This window comes from Haliotis rubra, unplaced genomic scaffold (genome assembly GCF_003918875.1).
Source record: "Haliotis rubra isolate DU_JTF1 unplaced genomic scaffold, ASM391887v1 Scf387, whole genome shotgun sequence".
In the NCBI taxonomy this organism is placed as follows: domain Eukaryota; kingdom Metazoa; phylum Mollusca; class Gastropoda; order Lepetellida; family Haliotidae; genus Haliotis; species Haliotis rubra.
The window spans coordinates 321,318-344,643 of NW_025767065.1; the positions used below are offsets into that span (position 1 = coordinate 321,318).

Here is a 23,326-nt window from a genome sequence, read left to right on the forward strand (position 1 = left end):
AAAACCCCACAAAAGGCATTTTGCATACTGCAGGTACTTGCATACTGCACCAAAATATCAGTGTAAAAAAATAAGTTAAAATCCACAAGTCTCTATGGTAACACAGGCAACCAATCACCATTCATCCCTTCATATCTTATCATCAGGAAATACGTGAAAGGATAACTTTTTTCTCTCATTCTTGAGCAGGACATATTAAGTGAAACATACTACAGTAAAATACCTTTATAACGAACTCCAAGGGACCACTGAAATTAGTTCGTTATATCCGTAGTTCGCTATTCACTTTTTTTGATAATATAAGATTTATTTTAAAACAGTTCGTTATATCCGTGTTCGTTATAAAAGTATTCTACTGTAACTTGTTTTGAGCCTAAAAACCTGTTATGACAAATACCTTGGGAGCCTTTATTGCAAGACACTGCTGTTGGTGTTATGGAGTTTCATTTGTGAGAAATGTTCCTGGTGATATTTTGAATTTTCATTTTGATTCTCTTGAAATTTGAATTTTGAAATTGTTTTTTACAAATACATAGCCAAGAGAGAGTGTGTGAATCATGCAAAGATTCTGCAATTTTCATTGTTCAGGGTAATATTTCCAGCTAGACTTATTCTAATAGAGATTCATGTAAATTTGTAGATCAATTTTATCTTTCTTTAGCAATTTACTTTGTCCATATTAACAAAATGTGTTATGAACTGATATGCCAAAAGAAATAGCTCTTGAGCCTTCTAACTAAAAAGTAAATACTGACCGGAAAAATATATTTCTATTGAAATGCAGGATTATTTCTTCTATTATCACAAAATGTAGGTTAGACTCTTCAATGAAACAGTGGAGACTGTTCTAGTCTTAAAGTTAAAAATACAACACTTACAGCAGTTTTGTTTATTCTGTCATAGTTATGGGTGTAAAGGTAAAAATTCCACATTTTTTGGCAATTTTCTTTATTTTGTGATAATTATTGGTGTAAAGTTAAAAATACCACACTTTTTGGCAATTTTGTTTGTTCTGTGATAGTTATTGGTGTACAGTGAGCAATATTTATTGTCTTCCTACTGATAGGAAGCACCAGGAGTTCTCAATGAGGTCTGTTTTTCTTCTCTCACACAGGAAACTAACAGACCTAATAAGTTTATTACTCTGGTTTAATTTTATGGCACAAAAGGTTTGCAGAAATTCAAACAGTCAGCTTTTTAGCCTCTGTATGACAAAAAGCATGGATCTTCAATGACTCCTGACATTCCTGTGTTAAGTGACTTGACACCGTTGAATGTATTAAGTTTGTAGTAGTAACCAGAGCTCCCCCTTCCTGCTATGGCCAGCTGTCTCTCCAGGAACACATGCTCCTGTGAACAGGTACAGCTATATTTAACACCACCCTCCTCTCTGACATTCACAAAGAAAGCACAGTTATTTTGCCTGTAAACAAATTGGAAATAGTTGAGCTGAAGTAGCACATGTCTGCTGCTGTTTCTTGTTTCAAGGGGTTTGTTTGACCCACTGTTGATGTAGGCCAGGAAGGTGGGGTGGGAGGGTGTGTGTGTTGTTGGGGAGGGAGGGTGGTGCTTGTGCTTGTTTGACCCACTGTTGATGTGTAGGCCAGGAAGGTGGGGTGGGAGTTGTTGGATGTGTGTGTTGTGGGAACTGTGGGTGGTGGATTAGTGAAGGAGGGATATGATGGGCACCTGACTGGCTGATGGGATAGGGAGTTGGGATAGGTCCAGCAATATTGGGGACACCACTGTTGAAGTTGTGCCAGAATGACTGGTGGAGGAGGGATCTGTGTCTATAAGTACCGGGTAAATGCTACCCCATACCCTCCACTATTCGTCCATGAAGCCTTACCTCTGACATTTAATGACCACTACCAGCCTCCAGTTATTTATCTAGTTCAATGATAAACACAGTAATACTTTTGAGAAAATGTAACCACAAACTCTATTATGAGTTTTCGTAACCCTTGACTTTTCACCTTTTCATGACATGTGCCAAAACAATTGCTAACAGCCATTTGGTAGATATCTATGGAAGAATATTCTCTAAAGTCAATAATCTTTGACATTACAAAATGCTCCAGAGATGGGATTGGGTAAATTGGAATATTACACATAAGTGCTTTGCTATTCTGCCTGCAAGGTACCGGTCAAATGACTGGAATAGTTGGTTTGTGGTTATGATGCTTGAGGAGATGGGTGTTGGACACAGTGATTAGACATAGGATGAAGTTAAGAGTTGTAGCCCTTAGATTGATGTTGTTGCCTTTGTCAAGGAGAGGCCTGGTCTAAATGAGTGAATGAGTGCACATGGTTCTATGCCAAAGTAAACTAAAAGGAGACCAAAAAACAACACCCTACAGTTAATCAACAGACAGATGTTACATATTCTTGGACTGTATTTTCCATTTACTGGAGCCCTAGTTCTTTGAGGTGTCTTGTGCCAAAAGCTTTTATGTGGCTTTTCCAAGAGAAAAATGTTGAAGTATAAGTGAAACGGAAATAGAATTGTATGTATGGTTAACATATCCATTGACTCAGAAATATAAATGTGAAAAAGAAAAAAGAAAAGCAGTTGTCGTTTTTGTCTCACCAATCAGAAGTGAGAGTGTTTGAGTGATCCATCTTTAAGATGCGATGATAAAATTAATATTTCGTAAAAAAATTCCTAAAAATTTCAAAACATGAAAGCAATGGAAAATGGAAGCCAGGAGTAAATCCAGGTGCAAATTAGTGCCTGTTGGTAATAGCACTGATTGGTAAAAGGAGGGCAAGGGAGGTAATTAGTCACTGACTGATGATACCGATAGACATGGAAGCCAGCTGGATGGAGCTCGGAAGATATGTTCCTTGGTCTTGGTTCATGTGCGGTTGGACTCTCCTGATGTCTCTGGCCTCTTGTACCTTCCTGTGTTGTTAATTACTGTCTGCCTTTGTTTAGTATCCACCTTTGTTAGCTTTTTGTTCTCACATACAAATATAAGCTCTCTGCTTCCAAGGTTTCAGCCTGTGTAGATCCGGGTTAGAATTTATCTTCAGCAACCCATGTTTGTCGTAAGAGGCGACACATGTCATCGTATGCCATAGATCATGCTCATGCTGTTGAATACTGAATTGTCTGTTCCAGACTCGATTATCTACATTAACCAATAAACAATCAAGATCCTAGCTTTCATTCACATGATGAAAGAGTAAGAATATACTCTGAAATGTCATGTTCCTCTTAATACAGAATTTAACATCCATAAATACCCCCCACCCCCACCCCTATACCACCCCCACACATGCTCCACACCCTGCACCCACACCCCACACCCCACACCCACATTCACAAACACGCTCAGCTCACCCACACCCACACCAACACCCCACCCCCCACCCCCACACCCACACCCACACCACACCCACACCCACACCCCACAACCCCACCCACACTCACACCACCACCCACACTCACATCGCACACACCACACCCACCACCACCTGTTTGACAAAACATGCAACCTGCCATCTGTGTTTTATATCATAAACTATAGCATGTTTAGTCCCTAGTCTTTGGGGCGCTAGAAATGTTATAAAAACACTCCATAATATGTGATCTTTAAGCAGGTGGGTGTAAATGTTGGGGGATGACCCCCTGGATACAGGCTAGGCAGTGTTCTTATCTCGCACCATCAGCAATAACATGGAGCCGAACTGATGCCAGGAATTTGTTTTAATATGCAAGAGTAAGTTAAAGGTATTTCCTGATATCTTCAATTATATATTCCTTTTATCTTGAATCATGCAGATCATTCATATTACAGTGGGGATTTAATTAAGCCAAAGATTTCTCTCAAGTAAATTGAAATAATTTTTCGCAAGCTTATTCTAATTTTGGGGTGAAAATCTGAAAGTACAAATTTACACAAGGGCAATGTTCCAATTACACACTTAGCTTTCATAACATCACGACCTAGGACCTTTATACTGTGCTGTTTAGTCTTCCTTTAAGGAGAATCTGTTTCATAATACCAGCAGTGGTATCGGTTGAGACACAGCATGTGTAACAAGGGAGAGGGTAGAAAGCAGGGATATATTGCATCCTGTTTGTGTCTTGTGGGTTATTAGTTACAGTCGAGTCTTATTGCTGCATCTTATAGAGCTGGGAGCTGCATCAAATTTGATAGAGGTGTATCGTAATGAGTGAGTGAGTAAGTGAATATTACTTAAAGGAGAATACGAGTGAATTGCAATAATTTGCTGGGTGAAAGATAAAGTCATCAGAAACATATTCCCAAATTTTCAATTAAAAATTATGTATAATTATGTTTTAATCGCGAAAACAGTTTCTGTAAATCTCAGCTTTGGCCATTATGCATATTTCGCTGGAACCCATGTGACCTTTCCGCTCGTGACATCAAATGTGCCTGGAGTCCGCCATATTGCCAAAGACCAAGTGCTACAGTAGTACAAATTGTGCTGTTTCTGTTGTTTTTGTAAATGGTATGATGGTGTATTCTATTGCCTGGGGATGCACGGAATCATCAAACAATGGAAAGCCACCATTTCTTCCGTTTTCCAAGTAAAGAGACAGACTTATAATTAGGCAGGAGAAATGCTCCGATCATTCCGAGTCAGACGCATATGAAAGAGACAAGCACACATGAGCATACAAAATCCCCAAGCTAGGCTGAAGAAGGAAGAATTACCCATGAGATTCATTTATACTCCCATCATTCCCTGTTACAGCTTACTGTCAGTGGTATTTTTAACATAAATTAAATCAAGTACGATTGCCAGTCCAATTGCCCCCGCTGCAAATTGCCCCGGAGTTTTGGTCAAATTGCCCCAGGGGGTGGTTAAAATGCCCCAGTTTATTTAAAATGATTAAATATAGGCCATAAATGCATAGTTTTGTCAACTTTGATATTATGTTCTTCATATATAAGTATATACATAGTTATGAGTTTACTAATGGAATATTTATCAGAAATATTACTTCCTAATAACTTTTATATGAAGAACATAATATCAAAGTTGACAAAAACAATGCATTTATGGCATATATTTAATCATTTTAAAAAAAATTGACCAAATTAGAATGAATGACCAAATTTTCTGGGGCATTTTGTAGCTGGGGCAGTTCCACTGGTACCCATGAGATATATATTATCAAAATCAGTAAGAGATTTCATATGAGCTTGAAAATGTTTCGCTATGGCGTTCTTTTCGGTTTGGAGCCCTAAATGCTGCAGTCTACCCGAAACATTGCCGAATACAATGGCAAATCATGAAGTACATGTTGCTTTCATCTTTTTCCATTTGGGGCGGTGGGGTAGCCTAGTGGTTAAAGCGTTGGCTCGTCACGCCCGAAGATTGGTTCGAATCCCCACATGGGTACAATATGTGAAGCCCATTTCTGGTGTCCCCCGCCGTGATGTTGCTGGAATATAGCTGAAAGCGGCGTAAAACCAAACTCAGTCAGTCAGTCAGTCTTTTTCCATTTTGTCCAATTACGCATGTCGGCACCAGACTCACTATTTGTCAGCAGTGTGTGCCGTGAAAGTTGTTCTGTGTTCACATTGGCTGAAAAGATGCCATTCTAAGGCTATGGCCGAGTACCATAACTATTTCCATAAGCAAACACTGGGGAAACATACATTGCCCTGACAAGTATTTTATGATTCACCAGTTTTCGTAAATATTATCTCTGCTCGACCAGGCTGGGATTTTGTGTGGAGACTTGATACGTTATTAATAAGAACTAGGATCCTAATTTTTTTTCAACAAAATAAATACTATTTTACATCAAAATGTGATACAGTTCCAACCAGCAAACCCACTTCTATAAGTATATGACCAGTCCCTATTAATTATATTTTTTGCAATGTGATTGCAGTTCCTTTTGTGTCAAATGGGTGACTGTAGGGTGTCTGGGATTTGAAAACACAATAATTATGCTTCAGACGGGGGAAAATAGAAATTATGTGCTACAAAAATTACACTGGAGTCTTGTTAAATGATATGGTACATTTTTAAATTTATTTTGAACTCAAGCGGTGCCTCTGTTTCACTTGATTCTTCTTTTTCATCTTCACTGGAAGCTTGTTTTGCAAGATGTAAAATCGGATCGTATTCATACGGTCTAACATCCATTTCAGAAATGTTATCAGGAACGCCTTTTACTGCTTCAGAATCCATGGACACTGTTAAGTTGTGAGGTAAAATCAAAGAGGCAGCCATCAGCAACAGGCACTTATGACGTCATGTCATGTGATACCCCCTCTGCTCATTAACTGTTAGGTGTTTCCATGAAAGGCGGAAATACGAGTACGTTTTGTGTGGTTTTATTGCTATTTTACAAACTTTTTGTTCAATATTAATCACGGAAGGTGACTTTTAGAATACCCTTTACAATATATCAAAAGTTTTGTTCGGATTCTCCTTTAACGTTTTTGGCTTCCATCATTAATAATATTAACATTTTGAGAAATAGGAGGACTCTTTGATTTTATAGAATCGGGGCTCTTTGATTCTCATCAGTAATCAGTAACAATAACACTGGTGAGATAGCAGCTCTCATCGGATAGGGTTGTGGTGTAGCCTAGTGATTAAGGCATTCGCTTGTACGCTGAAGACCCGGGTTTGATTCCCCACATGGGTACAATGTGAAGGCCATTTCAGGCATACCCTGCCGTGATATTGTTGGAATATTGCTAAAAGTGAAGTGAAACCATACTCACTCAACAGCTCTGATGACTGACAGTGGACTCCGAAGAGATCTACACTACACTGCCTGACACTAGTTTCACAGGGTTTCAGATTGGTTCTTGTTTAAATCATTGGTTGTCATTGTCTAGAGTATTTATGCTAAATTGATAATATGAGGGTTTCCTAAACACCCGAAGGAGATCCTCATGATGTGAATTCTTTGTAAATATTCCAGAAATATCCTGAATTTCAGCAACCAATCCCAGCTCCATGGATGAGTGATCATGAAGTCAGTCACTGGATGATGTGGTTCAGAGTTGATTATATACAGACCACCGTCATAGAGCTGGATCATTTACCTTTAACCAACCAACAACCTGAAACGACCCTACTAATCCTAGATTTTTCTCTAACGAATTCCAGGTTTAATATGTAACACTTTTCCAGACTGCAGCACTTTTGCTCATCCCTTCACATATGTGTAACTATGACAACTAGATACAATAATGACACATGCAATCATCATAACTTCCCTGTGGTGATCAAAATAACTACCTTTCTGGCACTTGTGGGTAGACTAGTAATCCTTCACGTCTACGTCCCGACTCTCTCATACCTCACGTTCACCTCGGTACATGTAGTTCAAGTCTATGTAGGTGAATACAGCTGTGATCAAATTAGTATTTTCCCAATGATGTATAGAATTCCTTGTTGTCAGGTTGTATTTTTTGAAGACTTTCTGAAGCAGAAGGAATTAATATCCTGATCAAGCCAAACCGGTTAATAATGCTAACAAATCATAAATTGTGTTACTGCTTGAAGTGCTGCATAACCAGTATTGTTTACTGAAAGGTTTAATCTTCCTTGTATTTGTAGCAGTGTTATTCTAACAATATACTTAACATTCAATGACAAAAGACAAATAAAGAAATTGAAATTTCGTTATTTTTCACCTGATCTTATTCAATGTGTAGAAACAAATATTTGAAGAGTCTAACTTCCTGTTATCTGTATAAGACTAGTATATGGATGACAACTTTTTGTTTATTGTTATACATTAAACAAGAAGTTGTCATCCATATACTCGTCTTATATATTCACCATCTTCTAAATGCCTCTCAAGAATCTTCCCGTTATCTGTATGTTGACCACTGACGAACTAACTTATATTCAGTGATTCATTCATGTTCTCGTTATCATTAGTTTGATTTTTACGCCCAGTACAATCTGTTATGGGAGTTCATTGAGACTGGTTGGTCTCTGACAATTATTTTATATATGACAAAGGATTGTGAAGCATTTAAGAACTTTCTTTGGAACATTTTCTTTCAGCCTTATTAGCCTTATAAGTTTGTTTCGATGGTGTCATGAGATAAAGGCACTTCCATGTGCTTTGTTGATTCAAGGAAGTGTTGAGGGTGAAGTGTTGTATCTCCAGTTGCCCTAGGGTTGCCGTCCACCCCTGATGCCGTATTGTGATAACTGTCTGGCTCGGCTGTCAAATGTTAAGACAATAGCACTCATGGTATCCCCCAGACCAGTCCCGGGTACCGGTACTTGCTGTTGTTGCTGTCATTCCTTGAATGTTATATTCATGGAGGGGTCGTGGGGTAGTCTTGTGGTATAAATGTTTTCTCATCATGTCGATGACCTGGGTTCGATATCCACATGGGTACAATGTGTAAAGCCCATTTCTGGTATCCCCAGCTATGATATTGCATGATATTGCTAAAAGCAGCATAAACAATTATTATCTCACTCACTCTTTTGTCCTTGTTTCTGTCACAACTTTAATGAGTAAGATGGTTAAAATGTCACTTCAGCATATCAGCCTTATATCAGCCATGTGGTGAGAACAAGTGTTAACATAATGGCCTGAAGTACCAGGTTTGAAACCCACATGGTTACATTGTGTGAAACCCTCATGGGTACATTGTGTGAAACCCTCATGGGTACATTGTGTGATACCCTCATTGGTACATTGTGTGATACCCTCATGGGTACATTGTGTGATACCCTCATTGGTACATTGTGTGAAACCCTCATTGGTACATTGTGTGAAACCCTCATTGGTACATTTTGTGAAACCCTCATGGGTACATTGTGTGAAACCCTCTTGGGTACATTGTGTGAAACCCTCATGGGTACATTGTGTGATACCCTCATTGGTACATTGTGTGAAACCCTCATGGGTACATTGTGTGAAACCCTCATGGGTACATTGTGTGAAACCCTCATGGGTACATTGTGTGAAACCCTCATGGGTACATTGTGTGATACCCTCATGGGTACATTGTGTGATACCCTCATTGGTACATTGTGTGATACCCTCATGGGTACATTGTGTGATACCCTCATGGGTACATTGTGTGATACCCTCATGGGTACATTGTGTGATACCCTCATGGGTACATTGTGTGAAACCCTCATGGGTACATTGTGTGAAACCCTCACACCACGCGCACACTGATATTGTTGGGTTGTCTGAAGAGAAAAGCAAAGTTGCTTACTCAGCTAGTTGCAAGTCTTGTTGTATCTTGTCAAACTGACATAGTGTCAAGGTGATATATACCCATGAAGATCCAGCTTAGAATTGGTCTTGAGATACCATGCTTGTCGTAAGAGGCGACAGCAGGGATCGGGTTGTCAGACTCGCTGACTTGGTTGACGTGTCATCATATCCCAATTGATCGATTGATCGATAGATCAATGCTTATGATGTCAATCACTGGAATGTCTGGTCCAGACTCGATTGTTTACAGACCGCCATCATATAGCTGTAAATATAGTGTGGCGTTAAACAACAAACAAACTAACAAAGTGATGTATAGTTATGAACTGTGCCACTTCAATATGTTCCCACACACTAAACTGACATGACATTTAGTACTGTTTGAAGCTCCATTGAACCTCACTCACACACATACAAACAGATGTCTCGCATTTAGCAGCAGATTTCCTGCTTGTGAAGGGAACATGTGCGTTTCATGCTTAACATTCACAGCTCCTTTGGGAGGCTGTACAGATAAACCATGGTATATTTATTTGGAAAATAAAAACAAACAATCCGAAGATAGACTAGATCAGGCTTTTGTGAGGCTATGTTTAGAGAAATGCCTGTGTTGGATTGGCAGACCTGTCTCTCACAGTGTCACTGTGAAGATCCCAGCTAGGTATTGTTTTGGATGAGGATTCCAATGATTTCATATTGAAGATGCAGAGTGGAAGAGGGATGTGAGATACAGAGAATTATGACGTGGTCAGTGATACTTGTCATGTGTTTCCCATAGCTCCCTACAGAGTTTGAAATTAAGCTGAAAGTCAAGAGGTTCTAGTTGAAGAATAATAATTGGTCTTCATCAACCCATGCTTGTTGTAAGAGGCTACTAACTGGATCGGGTGGTCAGGCTCACTGACACATGGCATCGTATACATATGTAATTGTGGAGATTGATGCTCATGCTATTGCTCACTGGATTGTCTGGTCCAGACTTGATTCTGTACTTATAGCTGAAATAATGTTGTCTGCGGCGTTAGAAAACCAAGCAATAGGATCTTGAAATAACCCTTATGTAAGACTTTTAGACATTACAGTCTTTAGATTTGAAGAATCTGTAGGTGCAGTCTTCAAGGACCCAGGATCGTAGGACATCTCATAATTTTGAACGCTGTTTCTATGCTATTTCACTGTGTTGAATCTATTTCGGTGTTAAAAATGATGACATGTACTGAGTGAGTTTGTAAATTATGTAACATGAATTTTTAGGTATGAGTTAAATTAATGATCACTTACAGTGAACTGACACTGTCTGTATATTTCAATGGAGATGTGTATAAAGAACTTATTATGAAGAGAAATTACTGGTCCCTTTGAGTGGTAATGTCCATAGTTTACTGTAACGAAATATATAATAAGCTTCATACTTTTCTGACATCATTCGTCACTAAAACAGGACGACCAATTCAGAATTGGAGTAGGGACCTGGTAGTTTTGCTTGAGACAGAATACTTTAATCACTCAGCACTTGAAGAAAATTTCACGAACATCCTTCATGTCCAGTTAACAGTCTGCTTTGTTGAAAAAAATTCTTTTCATGAATTTTCAGGGAAAGACTTTTTCCTTTTTCAACTTTGTGTTTACCACCCTCCACCCTGAATTTCAAATGATTGTCCCTAAAGTGATGTCAATATGTCTATAAAAGCCCACATCACTGACTGTTATGGGCTTTTTAATTGGAAAGACTGAAGGATGGACTAGCCACTGAGAAATATCCTCCACTGAGTAATGATCATGGTTGTCACAGGGCCTGCCTGTGGAGCTGAACACATGCCTGAAAACAGCTTAACACCCTCCTCCATACTCAAACTCAGTTGCTTTCAAAGTCCCCCATGGCATAAGCTGGCAGAATGTAGGTTATCAGTTATTGTTTAATGAGGGAGAAAATGACTATACATTTCATGATCAACCCATCACCCCTTTGTTCAAGCCTGTTGGCTCTTCAACCCAAATTACTGTAAACAATGGATGGAGCAACGATGAGCGGATGGCAGTAGTGTGTGTGCGTGTGTACGTGAGGGGGAGTAGGGGGAATCATCTGATCACCTAAATCCTCCAGTGTTGCCTGTCTTGTATGAAATTATGTTGTGTTTTTGGTGGTGGTTTTGTAGATATATTCTCAAGGTCGATGATGGCAAAAAGTGCTGTTATATTGGTTGTGGTTTACTGACTCCTATGAGGTACATTTTGTTAACCCGCTACAGACATTTGGGTGGCTCATAGATATGGTATGGGTATAGAATTGAGACACTTTTATCGTCGTGTTTATATTTCTTCAATAATCAACATTAAAAACAGTGCCAAAGACTTTTCTGTCTGCTAGCCAGAACTTTACCCATGGCATTATTTCTGGTAAATTTTTGTGCTATCATATGACATTTTATTAGCTTTCTGACAACCAATTTTACAAGACCTCAGGCTTCAGACTTTTGGATAATGCTGCATCCTGACATTAACATCAGTTGGTAGGTTACGTTTACTGGTTAGATTCAACTTGGCAATGGCCTCAGTGAGTTTTTCAGGGATAATCAGGATTTGTAGAATTTCAGACTTTTTAGATGTCTCCTTATATATTTTCACTAATTGGACTGGTACAGGTTTTAGGTTAAGTTACATCTTTGAGTCGTGACATGGGTTCATCATACACTCTCTGTATTGTCGGAAAGTTTCTGCGTCTGCTTCAAATGATCAATGCTGATTCAGGGATTAAGTAGACAGGGAAGTCAAAATACATTTGTTGGCCCCAATTGCGTTGATCGATGCTCATGCGGTTGATCACTGGATTGTCTGGTCCAAACTCGATTATTTACAGACTGCCGCCACATACCTTAGTGCAACCAAAGCATGCAAACAACAGCCATCTCTTTAAAGAACTGACCTAAATGATTGTTCATTTAATTAAATCATGTGCCATATGTCACAAGTCTCTCAGTCTCAAGTAGGTTTTAAAGGCTGTTTCAGAAGAAGAAAATCAGATTCTGTCAACTATTCACCCATCAAATTCACAAGGCAATCCCAGATTTGTCTGCAATATACCTATAGTACATATCAACATTTCCACAAATAATGGAAGATGATGTTACCCGTGTATTACAATGACATCATAGACAGTTTTATGTGTCTCTTGTCAGCAAGCTTTATTAATGTGCCAGTAGTATATTTACTGAGCTGATTTCTTTGTTTATGATCAGAAACTAACATTTTCCTACATTTTCTCGGAAAAAGGGACAAAAGGAAATATTGAGACCAATTTAAACTTGACTTAAACTTTATTCCAGTATTCTGTGTGAATAAATTCCGAATAAGACTAATTTTGATTGTTGGTCTGTCAACACCATTTCTATGGTTGTCTGTTTAACCAAAATGGTTTTGATCATGGACCTGAATCTACTTGGGCTTTCCTCCCTAATGAGGGGCGGTGGGGTAGCCTAGTGGTTAAAGCATTCGCTCGTCACGCCGAAACCCCGGGCTCGATTCCCCACATGGGTACAATTTGTGAAGCCCATTTCTGGTGTCCCCCGCCGTGATATTGCTGGAATATTGCTAAAAACGGCGTAAAACTATAGTCAGTCAGGCAGTCCTCCCTAATAAAGCAGACATGCATGAAATTTTGTTCAATGTGGCATTAAAAACAACTCACTCAAAGAACATGATCCGCTTGTATTGAAATGTTTAGTGAGATGGTTGCGACATCTGTATGAGAGATGAATGTCTTAGCTGATGAGCACTGCACTACACGATTGTTATCTAACCAGGGATCAGATACGTATTAAATAACATCCACATCTTTCCCAGCAGAGGTGTATAAACACATTACTAAACCCCTGTACTTTGAAGGAACAGACGTTTAACGCCAAATTAAATATTCTGACTTCTTCATCCTCTGAAAGAGTCGTCTTGAGATTTAATCAAAGCGAATGCCACTTGAAATCTTTTGCTACAATGTGAAAACAGCTGTGATTGTGTGCTTTTATATCTGTTAAGTTGCCACATGAAAGAAGGGGCTTTTAATGGACCAGTAGCCATTTGCATTACTGGGGAATAAACATTGACATCGTCATGTGTGTTATGAGATGAGGATGTTGATGAAAGAGATAACGTACTAGATCTGATGATGTAGAGGAGGTGGGTATCACACATTTCCATCAGTACCCACTGGGAAATGAAAACTTTGATGGCACTGTGGGGTAACTTGCGTATGTTGTCTGTAGTTCCTGTCAGGGGTATCTTCTAGAGGGGAATCAGCAATCATTTCATTGAGGTAATTCAAACAGTGCTATGGTTATGCACCTATTCCAAATTTATCATGTATCAATCAGTTTATTATTATCTCAATTACCCAAGGACGATGTCTGTGATTTACACATCACTAATCAGAGAGTCTAGACCCACACTGAAATCTGGCTCCATATAATTGACACCTACAGCCCCTTTTAACATAAGACAGGAGTGTGAGTGGTGTAGTGGTGTTGATTTTACATGGACAGCAAGTTTGCAAACTCAATTTCCACAATATATAGGAATGGTGTAACATATTGTGATGCAGATGTAGCTGTAAATTTTGATCTTAGTTTATAATTTAATTCCACGGAACCATTTATATAAATTACAATGGCTAAGAAAGCCAATAAGACAGCTGAAAATTCAGTTTAAATATTTAATGGACCACAAGTTCTTATTCAGCATTGAACTGACAAAGTCCAGGTCCCAATGGGTAATCATTACCTGGACAAATACAGAATGCTTAATTTTATCATCTTTGATGTATTGTGATACTGTGTCTGAGTGGATGTCCATTATAAGGTTATAGCATGGCACCTCAGTGGGTGTGCCCTATAAAACCAGGATTAGTCTACACCAGTACTGCTTTATTGTTTAACGCCGGACTCAGCAATATTCCAGCTATATGCAGTCTGTAAATAATTCGAGTCTGGACCAGACAATCCAGTGATCAACAGCCTGAGCATCTATCTATGCAATTGGGATACAATGACATGTGTCAGCGAGCCTGACCACCTGATCCCATTTGTCTTTACAAGCATGGGTTGCTGAAGACCAATTCTAACCAGGATCTTCACAAGTTGTGCTGTCATGTGCATATACCTCTAACCATTACTCACTACTAACGCTGGAACAATTGATCGAATAAACGGCCAATTGATCGATCTCACCTGCTTCAGGGATTGTCGATGGGCTCGCGAGACAATCGGTATTCATAAAAAATGAAACATCAAATTAAACTTTAAAAACTCCGTGTTATATTTGTTAAATCAAAACATAAACAGCTGATGCAGTTTCCTGACTGGTAAAACTGCAATGGATTATTTATTGATTACCTTTTTCGATTTCGATCTGCATATTGTGAGCGACAACCAGCACTACTCACTACACTACGCCTGAGCTTATTTAAAATAAAGAGTGTGGGTTTATCACTATTTTTATCTTTCTGAGCAGGATGATTTCTGTCTTGAAGATGACATAACGTTTATGACTGACAGCTTTGGATGTTTTCACGTAACATTGACTGTGGTCTGAATACTGAGTCCAGGTGTTGAATATCAACATATTGATGGGGCAAGCCATCTGGGTACCCAGGTGATGAAGCAGTTGACTGTGAGGTGAAAGAGATGTTGTTGGTCCTGGAGTCTGTAAGTGTCCCGATATAAACCAGGTAAATATACACACCTCTGTTCAGCAGCCGAGTCCCACTCCATGCCACCTTCATGGATCACCCAATCAGCTCATGAATCATCTGGATTTGTGTGAGCAAAACCTGGCCTGTCAGACTCGTGTGTGATGTGAATCGCCAACAGGTTCTGTACCACTATTAGCATGGTCCACATACATAAGTCATATGTAGATGGGGGCGTTAGGGGCTGTCAGATGGTGCTGATGAAAGTTCTCGATGGAGGCTGGTGTGAGCGATGCGTGACAGTTGTGTATATTAAAACATTTATATTTACTCATGTTTATGTACGAGATATAGCTATTGCCACTGACATTCATTGCTGTTCTGAAGAAAATAAATAATTAATTTTCATAAAATGCAATAAAAAATTAATTGCAAGTGCAAAACGACTTGATGACAGATCTTTTGATAATGTCAAGACATTGATGTTTAATGTCATGTTTCCAGATTAATGTACTGTAAGCCTTAGAAGACTGTATCAACATAAGAAGCTTGAATCTTCAGGGTGTTCATCTGTAAAATCTGATCTTATCAGAAGCACTTCAGTCATACACTGTATCCACTGAAAGTTATAACTGTTCTGTGATGGGTCTTGAAAATGAATTTTGGCATCTTTGAAGAAATTGAATTATGAAACTTTTAATACTGAATCTTGAAGTCTGTGTGTTGTGAACCATAAGATCCAACTGAAACTTGGATTGGTTTGGGTGTTGTTAAATGCCGCACTCAGCAATATTCCAGCAATATGGCAGCGGTCAGTAAATAATCGAGCCTGCACCAGACAATACAGCGATCGACAGCATGAGCATCGATCTGCGCAATTGGGAACCGATGACATGTGTCAACCAAGTCAGCAAGCCTGATCACCCAATCCCATTAGTCGCCTCTTACGACAAGCATGGGTTACTGAAGATCAGTATTCTAACCCGGACCTTCACGGGTCTGAAAGAATATGGAAGAAAAGGTAGTTCGTTAACTATGCAATTGGGATACAATGACATGTGTCAACCAAGTCAGCGAGCCTGACCACCCGATCCTGTTAGTCGCCTCTTATGAAATGCGTGGGTTGCTGAAGATCAATTCTTACCTGGATCTTTGTGGGTATTGAAACTTGGAAATATGGTTTAGATGGAATATTGGAATTGTTTGGCATGGTGATGTCTGAGGCACTCTCTTCTGAGTCTTTAATTGTTTCTTATGGTTAGGCAAGACACACTCTGTCAAATTGAAGAAGAAATTTTGTTGATCTGTGAACGATTGTTTTCAAGACAATCCTTTGATGGGAGAAGCTGTTTGGGGCATTAACATATTATCTGCTCTCTCTACACACCGATGTTTAGAAGCGCACAGTGTGTGAAATGAAAGGTGGTCCTGCACATAAAATATATGTGTTTAGGGATTTCCTATAATCGGGATGGTGGGTAGCCTTGTGGTTAAAGTATTTGCTCGTCACGCCGAAGGCCAAGGTTCTACTCCCCACATGGGTACAATGTGTGAAGCCCATTTCTGATGCCCACCATCATGATATTGCTGGAAATATTGCTAAAAGTGGGGGGCGGTGGGGTAGCCTAGTGGTTAAAGCGTTGGCTTGTCACGCCGAAGACCCGGGTTCGATTCCCCACATGGGCACAATGTGTTAAGCCCATTTCTGGTGTTCCCCGCCGTGATATTGCTGGAATATTGCTAAAAGCAGCGTAAAACTAAACTCAGTCAGTCAGTCAGTGCTAAAAGTGGCGTAAAAGAAAATTCACTCACTCACTCTTGACATCCAACATTAGGATGGTGACAAGGATTGCTTGGTGTTCATTGTTAATTTTGGCCACCGATATATATTGGCCATGGAAGCACTTCTGTATCACCAACACTTGCACCTATTCGTTCAGGTGACTAGATACCAACATGTGGCAGTTATTCCTCTCCACTTTCATCTGGGCACAACTGATTGGGTACAAGATAGGCAAATGTCAATACATATATAATACCCCTGGAGGGAATACGATATGTTAACACATCCTGTAGACTAACTGGTATTTGAGGATCGGACAGATCTTATCACAGGTAAACCTGCAAGTTGTTAATACATGTGCGGAATACTTAGGCAACTGGCATGATAAGGATATGTAATGGTGATCAACACTAGATATCTGTTTGTATTATCAGGATTATCACAGAAATAAGCTCATCATGTATAAAGTTAATGATATTTTCAGTGAAGAACTTTTTATTTGATGGTTAGTCTATTCTTTTATTTCTGCTGAGCAAAAAAAGTTAGGAATCATGATTTCTTGCTGGATGTTTTAATAGAATGGTGTGCTCAGACTTCACTCAAAAATATCCTCCAAAATATTCATCATCCTTAACTTTATTTTGTTTAGTATTTTTGTGTGTGTCTGTGTGTGTGTGTGTGTTAGTGTGTGCATGTCATGTATGCATGGGTCTCTAAGTGAAGATATGCACTTTCAATCTGACTTTTTGATTTCAGATATTGTAGCATCAGAAAATATGCTAGTTTTGAATTGCACCAACCTTTGCTGATAGCTTCCTTATCGGGTATCATATTGTAATCACAGGATTATGTGAAACATCCTCATAAATAACCAGATAGGAGAGGTTTCCTGGTAGGTTTAAGGTGTAGTAATCTGTAGAACTACAGACAGAAAGGAGGTGATATATCACTAGATGGCACATTATCACACAACCAGTTTGTTCCATGAAGATGATTGATCATCGGAGCAGGTAAACTGTTTGAGATGTGTTGGCTCGCTGTGCCTACAAATTTAGTTTGACTTATCTAACAGCTGCAAATATAACAGAGATTGTGAGCTAAGTATGTTTCTGTATCATAAATATCTCCCATTTGGAACAGAATTTGTAGTAGCCGAGCTTTACTGACCATAATGCTTACTGTTTATTCCTAATATTAAATATTAATTTACAGAAACACCTGGGGTATTCATTTCTTTTTCATATAATATCATTCACTATAATCTATGTTTTAACCTTAATTTTTCTCAACTGTGTCTGAGATTTTTAAGTGAGAATGTGTCTGAGAACTGTCAGATTTATCCTATGCATGTAGCACCAGATGATCTGCAATCATACGCAATAACCCACAGCTCTGAAAACTCCTATCTACTCTTACTGGGAGTATATGGAGCAAGTAAACTTTGACTTTATGTATGGCAATTATAAGCAGTTCGTACTTGCTAAGTGGCTTCATTTGCAGATTTAATGGATTGTGATACCGAATATATCTGATTGGGTTTTCGCATCAATAGCACTTTAAAATGATACAAGTCATCATTACAACTCACTACATGTACTAGTATTACGTGGATATTTATTGATGCGTAATTGATTCAGTATGTACGTATATAAGTTACTATTGCAAGGTTGCCTCCCTTTGAAATGTCAGGATCAGCTTAGTGTTGATTTGATCAAATTGTTTTGATTGATTTGTCTGTATCTTTCATGTTATAAATCCATTACTTATTTTAATTCTGCTTTCTTACAAAATTAAGTTGTTATTGTGATATAATTTAAATACAGCTCAAATATGTTCAGCCTAAGTCACTCTCTCTCTCAGATCACACTGTTTTTGTGACATCAATTTCGTTACATGTAACAACATCCTCAGATATTATTAGAATGTTAAAATGTTGGCAAAATATCCTCACCACAATTTATTTTGAAACTTTTGACATGGAACATGCCACGGACTTAAGGTTCCAGTAAAATAAACACCTTTCACCAAGAAGATAATTAACACGCTGACATATTTTACGAAAAATAGTTCTTTATTTCCAAGTAAAACAAAGCCAGGTACGATAGTGTAAACAGTGGCTAATGAGAGACCTGGATGATGGGTGTGTACGACCGCCAGCAATGAGATCATGCCGGAGTCGGCGCTGCTGCAGCGTGTAGATGCAGTTGTGACTGTAACAGACAGGAGGAGTGTGTAGTCTTTTTAATCAATTAATGTTTAGGGCCATGTGTGCAGTGTTTGGGATGGAGGAGAGTACTTAAACCCTGTGTGGTGCTGTGTGGCGAATGTTGTTTGGATGTAATGAGACTGTGAAATACTAGATACTTGTTGTCAATGTCAGCGTGTGGCGTGTGGACCACTCAACCTAGGATGATTTGAGGGCTTGACAGTGACATCATGATGTCATAGGGTATCATTTTGTTATCACGTCTTAACTGACCCTGTTCATATTTTGAATTACATTTTGAAACTGGAAAGGCAGCTGTCGTTTCTCTGTCTATCAGCTGTGGCCTGGCTGTCAGTAGGATGATGTGACTGGTGTAACTAGGGAAGTGTGTCCATGGTAACAATGGTCTCTGTTACAGATGTGAGCTCCTTCTCTCAGGATGTCCAGAAGAACCTCAACGACTCCGTCCTGAAGATGCCCAACAAGTTCTCCTTGACCTCCCTCCTGGACACCTGGGTAAGAGGCTGCATGTACACTCAGGAGTTTATATACTGAAATCACAGGACTCTGAGACCAATACTTTCATCTTTCCTCTGATATTATTTTGATTGTTTGTTTGCTGTTTAACACTGCAGTCAGCAATATTACAGCTATATGACGGCAGTCTGTAAATGATCAACCAGTGTTCACGAATAGTGTCTGACCCTCTGACAAATCTGGCAGATTCCGATACAGTCCGATAGAAGTCCACAACCTGCCGGCCCCAGTGTCTGACTGTATATTTCACAATGACTTTGACTGAGGTTGTTATATGTCACATGTCACATGTCACATGTGACACTTGTTTGCTGTTTATAAATCTTATGTTTGTTAGTAATTTTAAATGCCAATTATAAGAAATTTTAAATCTGAAATGTGTGTTTAATTTTGGGTCCTGTGAATTTTCAATGGGTCAGACAGACATCTGAAACTTACAGGACCCAATGTCCTGTTACTTTGAAACACCATTCGTGAACACTGATCAAACCCAACTTTGTAATTATAACCTTAATGAAGATGAGAACCACATATTTATTGTTTGTGACAAGTATGATCAAGCCAGAACTCTATATCTACAGAAGCTACAATCAGTGTACAGAGGCCCACTAACCATTCAGGCAATTGTCATGTCACAAAACAGTAATGTACAGCATCTAACAGCTATTTGTCTCAATCAAATATTTAAAATAAGATCTATATGAAACTCAAATGTTTATGATCACTTGTAATTTATATTGTATTTGCCAACAGTATCATAGGACATATGGCCCAAATACTACTGAATAAACTTCTGTTCTGTAAATGATCAAGTCTTGACCAGACAATCCAGTGATTGACATTATGAACTTCGATCTTCCCATGTGTCAACGAAGTCAGCGAGTCTGACCAACAAACCCCCTTTTACAACAAGCATGGGTTGCTGAAGACCAATTCTAACCCCGATCTGCATCCTCTAATAATAACCTGTCACACTGCAATGTGAAATACTATTGATAATGGTGTTGACTCCAAAACACATCAAGATCAAGTGGGGCTGTGTGGTAGCCTTATGGTTAAAGCGTTCGCTCGTCACGCCGAAGACCCGGGTTCGATTCCCCACATGGGTACAATGTGTGAAGCCCATTTCTGGTGTCTCCTGCCGTGATGTTGCTGAAATATTGCTAAAGGTGGCGTAAAACCCAACTCACTCACTCACTCAAGATCAAGTGTATGCAATCTAAAGGTAGCTAGGTGGTAGGAATTATGCTAAATCATCTGAGATCAATTCTTCATATCAACACAGGAGGTGATGCTCATGCTGGTATTCAAGCTGATGAATAAATAGGTTTTTATTACAATAGGACTTTTTTCGAAGGACGTTTTTCCTACAATCATTTGCTGAACGCATTTTAAACCATATCCAGTAACTCATGTCATGTTGATGCCACTGTTTTCTTGACTGCTTCCATGCTGAAATTCAGTTTTTCATTTTGTGTAGGTAACAACATTAACTGGTTGTAAGAGGCAGCCAAATAGACCTGGTGGTCAGGCTCGAGGACATGGTTGATTAGGTGGATCATTGCTCACAATGTCAACAACAGGATTGCTTCAGATGTTGTTTCATTAATTCCTTGTTTCCTTCGTCATTTACAGGAGATGTGTGTGCGGAGAGCCTGTGCCTCCATCAACGTTGCAGGAGGGTGCTGAATGCTGCAACAGAGGCATTTGGTCTTCGGGAAGAGAAACATGGAGATCACGTATGGGTTCTCATTCCAGCAGTATTCAGCAGTGTCTGATACCTGATTATCGGGTCCGATGGTCTAGCAGTCTTTTGCCATATTTGGATCTGACGCTCCAGCAGTCTGTTGCCATATATGGGTCTTGCATGAGCAATTTTTGTCACACGAGGCAAGGGAACCTTTTGTGTCAGTGTACCATGGTGTAATACTCTCCCTTTGTTATGCCTGGATTCGATGATCATGGGTTCATTATGATTCCCACTTAATGAGAGCTACCCTGAGCTTACTGTTATAGCACTACAAACTCTTGTGGGGCAGGGCCCTTGTCCCCAGCTAACTTGCGTAAGGTTCTAAGTCTGGCCTAAGTCAAGGTGACTTGAGGGGAGTCAACCTACCCGACAGTTGGCTCAGACACGGTTACTTACATGAGGATATGGCTGTAACCACACTGACCACTTCTAAGACTCTAGAGGCCATTCATGACCAGTTCTTGCAAGTCCAGTAACTTTATGTTTGAGGTTGATCTGAAATGCTGTACATACTACCTTATGTAGTGTTCTGTCACATGTCAATTTTCATTTTCGAGATTAGAATAAAATGTAATTTATGTAGTAAGGTGTTTGTCTTTTAATAAATTGTTTTACATACATCCACACATGAACTAAAGGTCAGTATTCGCAGCTCTGTATAATAGTCTGCCAATTTGAGAATGCTTCCAGTATCCACATTCTTACTTCAGTCTCAATCATGTTCGTGCACCCAGCTGACAGGACATATTCTGCACAGTCAAAGCAGGGTTATTTATAGATTTTATGATTGTTTAATCTACAAATTGAAACATTGAACAAATATCAAAACATTTGTCTCTTCAATATGTGGACAGTCTTTATCTAAGCTTTCAATCCCTTTGGAAATTAGATGAGTGAGTGAGTTTAGTTTTACACCCGCACTCCAGCTATATGGCGGCAGTCTGTAAATAATCGACTCTGGACCAGACAATCCAGTGATCAACAGCATGAACATCGATCTGTGCAATTGGGAACCGATGACATATGTCAACCATGTCAGCGAGTCTGACCACCCGATCCTGTTAGTCGCCTCTTATGTCAAGCATGGGTTGCTGAAGATCAGTATTCTAACCCGGACCTTCACGGGTTGGAAATTAGATGAGATGCCAGTGACAGCAATTTGGTATTTTGACCAAATCAGTGTAAGTGTCATGGATGTAAATCAACATTAGATGTCAATAAAAGCAACATAACCCTTTTGATATTTGTAAGTAATCTCTGAGTCAGTTGTACCAATATTAGTGTAAAATTAGCCTTTGTACATGAATTACATCAAACAGTGATTATATCAACTGTACATGTAAGGGTGAGTTGTTTTCATATTGTTTGTCAATAATAGTCAAATAAGGAAATAAGCACCACATGTCTACTGAAATTGTTTTGGAGGTTTTTGCTTAGGCCTGAAATACAAGATTTTCCTTGAAAGTTGCATCTTTAAGGGTGAAGTGATGTTCTTCACAGACAGGTTGACAGAATATGTTATGGTGTTTTTCGGGTGATGATTTACCGTATTGATTCTTGACACAGTGAAAGTATATTATAGCAAAAACTGCAGCCAATTATGTCACGCCAAGGTCAGCCAGTTCCTGTGAAGCCATTCCAGCGTATGGGAAACTTGTCATGCTTTCATGTAGGAGGTCTGCATATTGAATAATGTACAAGATTTTTACGCCCACAAGTAACTTGTTTATCCATTCAGTTATGAAGATTACATTTCTGACTGTATTGTCAATTATTTCCGGATGGAGAAATCCTAACCTGCATAAAACCGTCCAAAAGAAAGACATTTGGCGATCATTAACAGAAACCCTGTTTGGATCCACTGGATTGAGAAGGGAAGAAGTCAACATCGGAATACAGGCTATGACGACACTGCTGTTAACACACACTGCAGGTGCTTGGAAGTTGTGCGATCGCATATAATGAACATACAGGCATGAAGGATTGACAGACTAGTCAACTGACTTGTGTGGTGCCATATATATTCATCTGTCTTTGAGCAGAAGGAACAGAAGCAGTTATTGGTCATGCTTAGATACTGTCTCCTTTTATGGTCCTGCTATTGGCCTGGGTGCCATTGTACAAAACAACCTTAGTGCTAAGACCAGCTTAAGTCTACGTTAATGTATGGG

The 23,326-nt window shown here is 39.2% G+C and overlaps 1 protein-coding gene across 1 annotated transcript in view; it reads left to right on the top strand.

The window, feature by feature from the left end:
* The window catches only part of LOC124286588 (mediator of RNA polymerase II transcription subunit 15-like), a 54,340-nt gene extending 32,603 nt beyond the window's left edge, over positions 1-21,737 (top strand). Inside the window, 2 exon segments of the mRNA XM_046722962.1 lie at positions 19,287-19,384; positions 21,041-21,737. Of these exon segments, the coding sequence (XP_046578918.1) occupies positions 19,287-19,384; positions 21,041-21,094 (152 nt within the window). The 3' untranslated portion in view covers positions 21,095-21,737.
* Positions 21,738-23,326: the final 1,589 nt, after the last annotated feature.